This window comes from Crocodylus porosus, unplaced genomic scaffold (genome assembly GCF_001723895.1).
Source record: "Crocodylus porosus isolate Cpor-Errol unplaced genomic scaffold, CroPor_comp1, whole genome shotgun sequence".
Taxonomy (NCBI): Eukaryota; Metazoa; Chordata; order Crocodylia; family Crocodylidae; genus Crocodylus; species Crocodylus porosus.
In genome coordinates this window covers 24,840,590-24,850,249 of record NW_017728949.1, presented here as the reverse complement: position 1 = coordinate 24,850,249, position 9,660 = coordinate 24,840,590, and the positions used below count along the sequence as shown (strand labels likewise).

General features: G+C 44.1%; 1 protein-coding gene across 2 annotated transcripts in view; it reads right to left on the bottom strand.

The window, feature by feature from the left end:
• The window catches only part of DNAH7 (dynein axonemal heavy chain 7), a 226,155-nt gene that overhangs the window by 185,114 nt on the left and 31,381 nt on the right, over nt 1–9,660 (bottom strand). For both annotated transcript variants that reach the window (XM_019553881.1, XM_019553882.1), the window contains 2 exons: nt 7,494–7,619; nt 1,189–1,308 (listed from right to left, as the gene is read on the bottom strand). In XM_019553881.1, the coding sequence (XP_019409426.1) occupies nt 1,189–1,308; nt 7,494–7,619 (246 nt within the window). The remainder of the gene's footprint in view (nt 1–1,188; nt 1,309–7,493; nt 7,620–9,660) is intronic.

The window sequence follows — 9,660 nt, the reverse complement described above, 5'->3', positions numbered from 1 at the left end:
CGTTTTCAAAGCGAAGGTAGGTATCTTTGGGTTACCCAACAAAAGAAGAAGATTCTAATATTACAAAAGCCTTGATATAATAATAATTCTAATAATTCTATAATTCTATAATAATAATTCTAATATTACAAAAGCCTGTCTGTCTGTCCGTCTTCCCATAACACTTTATTTGCGCTCTGATGGACTGACTGAAATAGCAATCAGAGTGCAAATACAGCATTTGGACAGGAGGTGGCAGCACGGCAGAGCACCACCATAGTGGCAGGGACACAGGGGATGGAGTTGGCCTTGCCCACCTCCAGCCCTGCTCCCTGAAGGTGGCAGCAACGGAGTGGATGGAATGGAGGGGGGCAAAGCCAGCAGTGGGAGACTCACCCCCCTGCCTTGCCCCCTGCAGGTGGCAACAATGGAGCAGAGGAGGGGGAAAGACCACTGGAGCTGGCCTCGCCCACTGGAGCTGGCCTCGCCCTTGTTTGCTCCTTGGAGGTGGCAGCAGTGATGCGGGGGAGCTGAGTCAGGATGCCGTGGGGAGGCGAGACCACCGGCACTGGCCTCAGCCTGCCCCTCCCCCCTTCCGTCATCACCGCCTGTAGGGCTGACACGGCACCGGTGGGGGAAGGAGGGAGCCTGACACAGCAGGGGAGGAGCAGGTGCACCACAGTGGCAGGAGAGGAAAGAGTGGACCTGGGCCAAGACAGTGGCAGCAGTAGCAGTGGGGGGAGGGGAGGAGTGGGCCTGGGCCCAAAGCAGGGGGGTGAGGAAGAGGAGCGAACACAAGGGCAAGGGGGGGGAAGAGAAGCTGCGGTGGAGGGGGGGAGGAGCAGTGGGCCCAGTCTGGCCCGGCTTGATGTGGCTGCAGCAGCGGCTGTGGTGGGGGTGAGGGGAGGAGCTGCGGCAGGGAGTGGGGGAGCAGGCCTGGACCCCAAATAGCAGGAGGGAAGGGGGGAGTGGGCCCGGATGGGGGGAGGGCACAGAGCTCTGTTCCCACCTGCTCTCTCTCCCATCATTCTTGACAGGCAGTTGGCTAGTAGAACAATATATATCTTTGAATCTCTAAAAGATGTTCCATTATAATGGATCAATCTTTCACCTTTCTCCAAAACGAAAAAGAAAACATGAAAACATACAAGCACACACAAACAGAGCAACAAAATTAAGGATTTCTCACTGTATATAACTTGATCATACTTTTTAAGTAGAACATCTTTGGCAGATTCCATGTGCTTTACAGCAATAGTTTGGAAGAATGAGAGTTCCATTGATTCCTGACGACTGTGATATGCTTCTTTATCAACTAAGCGTAAATTTCTGTAACAAAGTAATAAAATTAATATATTTAGAAGCATACCTATTGCACACTTTGTAGTTCATTCTCTAGTTTCAGTATAACAATTATATCACATCTACTATTTTAATTAAAAATATCAGGTGTTGTTAGATACTAGCTATTGTTATTTTAGGAAAACAAAATACCAGTTTAATGTAAATAATAAATATAAAAACAAAAGGGTAACCTGTTACAACAAGCCACAGTGGATTTGAGGCTGGTTTTCTGTTCTGATGTCAATTAACAAAAAGAGGACCAATCAGGAGCAAGCAATTTTATCTAGCTTGAGAAGTAAAAAAATGAAACTACAGGGCAATTAAATAATGAATTGTACTGAAATAATAAGGGAAAAAGGTTAATAGAGATAAGAAAGAAAGGAAGGCCACTGTTGAGCAAGATAAGAAAACAGTATAACCACTTTAAATGGTTCTCATCCAAGCGTTATGTTAACCAAAACAAGTCAGGGCCAAACAGCACTGGTTGGTGAAAAGGCACTTGGATGATACCTTGCAAAAGCCCACCTATTTTGAAAACAAAGGCTGGACCAGGAGGGGAAGTCCTACCTTTTCCTATTACCTGGAAAATATTTAAAGGATATGAGTAATGTGACAACACAGACCAGCCCAATTTCCTAGGAAACATCCCTGAGAACATCACAAATAGAGGATCAGTTTATGAAGTTCCTCAGAACACAGGTAGAGATTCCAAGGAAATATAATTATGTATTTATTATTATTATTATATTATATTATATTATATTATATTATATTATATACACATACATGTAGTCATAGGGAAAACTTATACCTCCTACTGGTTGAGGTAAAGCCCTGGATTTAAGGGTCTCTCTACCCAGAGAACAAGGAGTCCCTGAAGTGGGACCTACACAAGAACATAAGAGTCACCATTTACTGGATCAGACCATAGGACCTGCTAGCTCAGTATTCTCTCTTACAGAGTAAGATTTTGTATTCCTAACCCTACACCTCTAAGAACAACTGAAGACTGATCTACCTCCCTTCTAATTCTCCGGTAGATTTTTTATCACGAGCAAAGCTTCTAGCCTCTGAGGCACAGAGTCTCTCAAGAAGACCCATTGCCAAAATCTGAAGTAAATTAACAAAGGAAGAAAACCTGCTGGTGTTGATCAAATATGAACTAATTACATCTGCCTAGATAAATACCAGAATGTAAAGATATGCAGTCTTTCTCACCTTCTCCAGCAGAGTCCATAAGCTAGGGGAGAGCTACCTTAATTTCCTAATGGATGACATTCTAATGACATACTTGACTGTATTTAGAACTGTCAAAACTATCTCAGCTCTGGATATATACTCACTCAAGTTTCTAAATGCATCACAAAAGCAGTGTCAACGTTCCAGGTCAAAGAGGAGCATGAAGATTGATTTGAAATGTCTTTGCAGATTGGTGAATCCAATTCTGCATCAATGTCTACACTAAAACTTTTCATCTTCTATTCACAGAGCAGAGGAGACATCATCAAAAGTTGTTTCTACAAACACTCCCATTTGACAGAGGAAGATGGTAGGCATGATAACTATTTTTTATCTTTATCCATGTGTTCTTTAACTGATGAAGAGAACTGGTATAGATGAGGATGTCAAACACACAGCCTCAAGATTATATCTGGCCAACAGGGCTCCCAGAGGATTCCAGAAATTCAAGGCCAGAATGAGTGAGGGTGCGGCCTGTTCCCAAGCTGCCCTCTATGGAGCCCTGATGGGCACATGTGTTTGTGGCAGGGGAGTAAGTGAACAATGGCTGTGTTAACTCCTGCCCTGTCACTTGTCTCAGCATTTCCACCACCACTTGACTTCCCCTCTTCTTCAGCCCCTGCTACTGAGTCTAGATCTCACCCAAGAGACTCCTTGTGGTCCATATCCAACCCAAGAATAGAGGTGAATTTGACAGTGCTGGCACAGAGGGAAAAGGATCAAACACCTTGAAATGGTATCACTTACAAGAAGCTTCCAAGATCACAAGACAAGGACATATATATTCCAACAATCATTATCCATATGGGACATTCTTAAAGCACAACAATAATTTCAGGATCCAGCCATAAAGTTTTGAAATTCTGAAATGCTTTTTGCTAGAATGCAATAGATAAAGTACTTTAAGTAAAGAATACTTGCCAGAAAAATTTCATTGGCGCTTGATTAGTTCCTACATTTAAAAAAAACTGTCCTGAATTAAATTCATCAGTTGCACTATCTTTGAAACAAAGTGAAGTACACTTTACTTAAAAAGAATCTTACTAAAATAACCAGCATTTCCAATTATCACAATATCACAGCTGTCAGGTAATTTTCTACCCTCAGAAGCCAACAGAGGTTGGACACAATTTATATATGTCCCTATTAACCATATCTGTAAACTTAGAGAACAAGCCTAAATAGGACAAAAACAAATTTTTAATGACTGTTTCCTTCTCTTTCTTGTAGAAGTAAAATCTTTTAAGAGCAAATATTTAGATATGATGTTAAATTGATTTTAAAAGTAATTTAACAACATATCTAAATATTTGCTCTTAAAAATGTTTTCAATTGAAGATTCAATTAATGTTTTTGTTGTTTAAAGGTCCCAAATCATTAGAAATAGAAACAATATCCTACATAATTGTAAATTTCCAAACTTATAAAAATAATTCCTTCTAACAACAAAAAGTTTCCTTCAGTGTCCCTGCTACCAGAATAAGGAGTTACTTCACCAGAATCACCTATACTGGTAAAGTAAAAGAATTCTCCTCTATGTGCTTTCACATTATACAATGAGAACATTTTAGCTGTTAATCTCTTTTAGATCTCAGAAGTTTCTTCACTGTCTATATTTTCAATCCAAATTCAATTAAATGAATACAAGTTTGATTATTAGAATAGTATGGAATAAAACTATTATTATTATCATGAAGGACTTAAGAGATGCCTAGTAATCATATAATTGTACATTTTGACCCCATAGGGTGCATCCAAATGAACCTGCATGTGCCACTTGCTGCATCTCAAAGCAGTTTGAGATGCAGCAAGAGGCACACTGGGAACAAAAAAAATGTTCCCTGTGCTGCATATTTGCAGCAGGGGCTCAAAACGTGATATCTAGATATCCAGGTATCAAAATAAAACACAGGGGGAGGAAAGTCTGAGGCAACAGGAGGCTCGGGTCCTCCAAAGAGACACTCTGGTAGCCAGCCAGAGCATCTCTATGGCTGGCCCTTGCCCCAACGCTGAAACATGCTGCCTGCCTATGCAGGGCAAACAGAGGTGAAGACTGCAAGGACCTGAACCTGGGCTCCATTCCACATAAGTAGGGAGTGGAGTGGGGGCTGTGAGGGCACGGGGGACCATGGCGGGGTAACTCAGGAGGGGTGGGTCCCCTGCTTGCTCCCCGCAGGATCCACATGCCCCCCCCCCCACAGCTCCAGTCACCCCACACACAGAATGCAGCTCACTAGCAGCAGCCATCAGGGTGCTCAGGACTTCATGACACAGCTCCTCCACATGGTGCATGGCTTGGCTCCAGCTGCCTGGCACCTGGTGCTGCATCTGCTACATCGCACAGGTCCAGCCCAGCTCAGTACGGTGCCACAAAGGGCTGTGCGCCTTCAGGTAGCTCCAGGCCACTCAGGTTGTCACCTGGGGCCCTGCACCACTTGTGGGGACTGACTGTCACACTGGGCTGGGTCCTGCCTCCACAGAACCAATGCAACCCAACAGCACGTGGGGCTCTGCATGCAGGACCTGACCTGCACATCCTGATGAGGTGTGACAGGTGGTCTCTGCGAGGGGCCTTGGGTGACAGCCCGAGCGGGCTGGAGCTGCCCAAAGCTGCATGGCCCCACACAGCGCTGTGCCAAGCTGGGCTGCACCTGTGCAATGTGGCAGAGGCAGTGCCAGGTGCCAGGGCCAAGCCATGCTGCCCCACGCCACCCTGCACCGCATGGAGGGGGCTGTGCCAGGAGGCCCCAAGAGCCACAGCAGCCACTGCTGCTGTAGGGGACCTGTGTGCTGCAGGGGAGCTCTGGGCCCTATGGTGGGGCTTTGGACCCGGCAGGGAGGGGACTCTAGGCCCTGCTGGAAGGCTGTAGCCCCTGCAGGGGGCATGTGGGCCCTGTGGGGGAAGCTGTAGTCCCTGTGGGGGATGCAATTCATGAGCTGTGTGGGACAGGGCTGTGCCCTGCGGGGGGAAGGGGACCCACCCCTCCTAAGCAGCGCCCCCACACCCACAGTCTCCCCCCAATCTGCCTACAAACCCCATACCTCTAAGCCACCCCACAAACCCCTCACCCATATACCTGGCCCTGTGGGCCAGGAGTGAAGGAACTGGGGCAGGGGACAGGCTGTGGGTTGAGAGTGAGGGGCAAGGGCAAGGGCAGGGCCAGGGCACTGGCATATCAGTGCTGCTCAGCACTGCACATCCTGATGAGCAAAGGGAGTAGGGGCAGCTGTGATTTTTCTATGACAAAAAAGCCAAAAGTAAATGCCACAGTGTATAGCTATTTAGAATTTATTTTATTAGTATGATAAAGGTACAGGTAGGCCTCCAAACTGCTTTAAGCTTGTAAATATATCAATAAAACATTGGCCAACTGATCTCTCTATATATAGTGGCATTTCATTTTAATAGTGAAAGAACACTATTTGGATATTTCAATGAGAGAATTTGGGTTTCTTATCAGAGAATCTGCAATTTTTAAACAGGGAACATCAGGATTTCTGCTGGTGAGACAAATGGTGAGACCCAGGCAGAGAAGCCTGTCCCAGGCCAGCAATGATGACCCAGCTGGAGGGCAGATGAGGTGGCTGATGTTGGCCATTTGGGACCAAGAGGGCACACTTGGACAGTTCAGAGTGACCCACCATAAGAAGCACATCTTTTGGGCAATAGCTGTCCAGGTGGCAGAGCAGAGGCACCCCATCTGGGGCTGGCAGGCATGAAGCCATGGGGCCACAGGTCCAAGGGGGCAGATACTATCACAGGGGGCAACAGGTCACAGCCAGGAAGAAGCCCCCACTGCTGCAGTGAGTAGAGGGGGCAGGGGCCATTCCAGGTCAGTGCTGCATCAGCAGTCCAGCTGGCACAAGGGGTAGTGTCCCCAGATACCAACTGGCTGGGCCTCAGAAATTCCTGAGGGCAAGTAACCCTGAAGTGCTGGCCCCAGGCTCTAGCTCTCCCTGGCTGCGGATCTGGGAGGATCTGGGAAGGTTTATTTTGGCCCAAGTGGCACAACTCACTCCAAACCAAAGTGCATGTCTGGGCACATGCACTGAGGCAAAAATCCCCAGCTTAAATTTGTGCCACTCCTATTTGAGCTGCTGCAAGTACACGTGCCTGCATATGTGGATGCACCCATATATTACACTGTACAACTAACCTAGTCAATAAGGCATACAGTATGTAAAAGCTAAGAATTAAGGAATTTTTAAAGGAGCTCATGGGAGAATTAGGTAATCAATTTGAACATCATAAGAGTTAGGAGGCTAACATCCTTTGGCTGTCTTGAAAATGCCAATCAATTTGTCTAATTCACCATTTTTCTGTAGTTTGAATGGCTTCATCTTGGAAAAGACATCTGTCTTCAATTACTAATGTGACTCAAAGGGGTATCAGTGAGTGATATGACATATAATATTTTGTGTTCAACATAACTGTGTGACTGCTGTGCTTGCCTGTTTTTCTTAAAGCCTCCTAAGACACTTCTTCAACAGTTGAACTCAATCAATATACCAAACAGATATGGAAAAATATGAATTCCTTTGTTTCACAGCTTAGCAGTAAACACTGTGAAAAGCCTTAAAGACAACCTTCTGAGGTGACTGTGTAACCATTAGCAGCAGAAGAGTCCTGCATAAAAAAAATGCCAAGGTGGCCATCAACCTGAAGTTAAGAAGTCCTGTGGCCAGCTGTATCAGTTGAGCCAGCATTCACTTGCAAAAATCCTCAAGTCAGCATGGCGGCCTTGAAAACCTAAGCTGACTCTACATAATTATCTTTTACATGGATACTGAAATCACTGCACATTATCGGAATATCGGAATATGTGTCTCTATCACCAAACACAAATACTTTGTACAGTAAACATCAAGTATGTTTTGCACCTTTCCACTCATAATAGATTGGTGACCTACAGTGTCTAAATAACACTTACTTAAAAGATGTCTCCCATAAGTCCAGAACAGCCAACATTGTAGGGTTCGTTGCATGCAAATTTTCCTTTATATAACTGCAGGCTGACAAGAATGACTTATGCCAAGGCTTTGGCAGTATTTTTATTCTAAAAAAAAAAAACAGTTAAAAAAAACCTGTTATGCTAAGAATCAAAATGTATGTACCATGTATGCACATTTCTTTAATGGTAATAATCCTGTTGCATCATAGTAAGGTTTCAAATTCAGGAGATAAAACCAATTTCTTCTTGTACTACTCAGAAATTTACAGTCTTGTTGTTGGATATTTGGGAGTGTATAAATATTAAATACTGAGACAGGATATTCTGTCATGTCTTAAGAAGAAATCTGAAATTTATTCATGGTCCTGTAAGCAGATTTGTTTCTGTTTAAACCCACTACTTTATAGCCTGCCTTCTGCATGAACAGAAACGTTGTCCTCCCCCTTCTTCATGGCAACCTTTTTAATATCTGAAAACTTCTACCAAGCCTCCCTTACTCTTAATCTCCTTTTCACTAAACCCAAGGCTCTTGCTACACATTACATACATTATGAAATTAACTGGTTAATAGAACAATGCATTTAGACTGGTCACATATGCAATGCAATTATCGCACAATAAAAATGACTATCTACTATAAAAAGAGCCAACCAACTATAAAGTTAGTGCTTGAAAATGTGTAACAACTCTATAGCTGGTTTCTATCCAGTTTTAATTTGGACTTGTAGCAGGGCCCCACCAGGATACCTAGAAAAGTTAGGGAACCTTCATCCCTGGAAATTTTCAAGAGCAGGCTGGACAGACACTTGGCAGGAATGGTTTAGTCAGGGATGATCCTACCCTGAGCAGGGGACTGGACTAGATAACCTTGTATGGTCCCTTCCAGCTGTACTTTCCTATGATCCTACACTTAATTATCCTCCATGTTAGATGCACTTTCATGCTAGACAACATGGAATCCTGTAGCCCAGACCACAGGACGTGCCCTTTGCTCAACCACTGGAACAGAAGATAACACTAAGTCTTCCCCTCTCAGTATTACTCTACTACTTAATAGGGAAGAAAAGTTAATACAAGAAGAACAATGTCTGTGTCTTTTGGGTCAGCCTTCACTGAAAATGTGCAAACCATGATTAGAGAGTTAACACAAATTAGCATTAGTGATCAGAGAAAGAACTTAGGCTAGAACACATTAGGAACAGGTTACACACTACTTGGGTAAGTTAGATGTTCCCAAATTAGCTGGCCTAATGAAAATTTCACCTTACATTACTTAGGAGGTTGGATGAACCAATGTCAAAGCTGTTAGCAATCTTAGAAAATTCTTTGATGATGCGTTAAGGTACCAGAATATGGAAAAGGACAAACTTAGTGCCTATTTATAAAAAGAGGAAAGGAGACCATAAGACTACAGAATAGAAAAAAAACAATCTTTTGCTAAGCACCTAAAAACAACAAGCTGATAATGTAAAGTTAATATGGATTTGTCAAGGACAAGTCGTGTCAAAGCAACTCAAATTAATTCTATGACAGAGCAGAAGTCTTTGTTGAGAGGGGAGAATATCTTTTTATTTTATTTAAGGCTTTTGAGACAGTTTCATCTGGTATTTTTATAAGCAAACTAAAGGAATATAGCTAGGTACAACATGGGCTTGAAAACCATGCTGAAGGAGTATGTACCATATTTACTTGATTCTAAGAGGAGGTTCTTCTCCCATTCAACATGAAGAAAAGGAAACCTCATCTTACAATCAAGTACAACCAAGTAACAACCAAAAATGTAGTACCAGCAGCCAGCACTGGTTTCTGTACTGCTCCCTCCCTAGCTCCCTGATGATTCCCTCACCACTCTCTGGCTCTGCAACAGGTCCTGTGATACTCCCAGGCTTCGATTCCTCATCACTCTTTGGCTCAGCATGGAGCCAGGGAACAGGACATGACCCAGCAGAGAGTCAGTGAGCAGTACAGGATCTAGCATGGATTCCCTTGCCACTCTCGTCCCATGCTGGGTCCTGCCTTGTTCCCTGGCTCCCTGCTAAGCAGTAAGGCAATCATTCGGGAGCCAGGGTCAGCAGGACCCAGTACGGAGCCAGAAAGCAGCAAGCGAACCAGCAAGGAGGTACGAGGCAGCACAGCATGTGGCAGT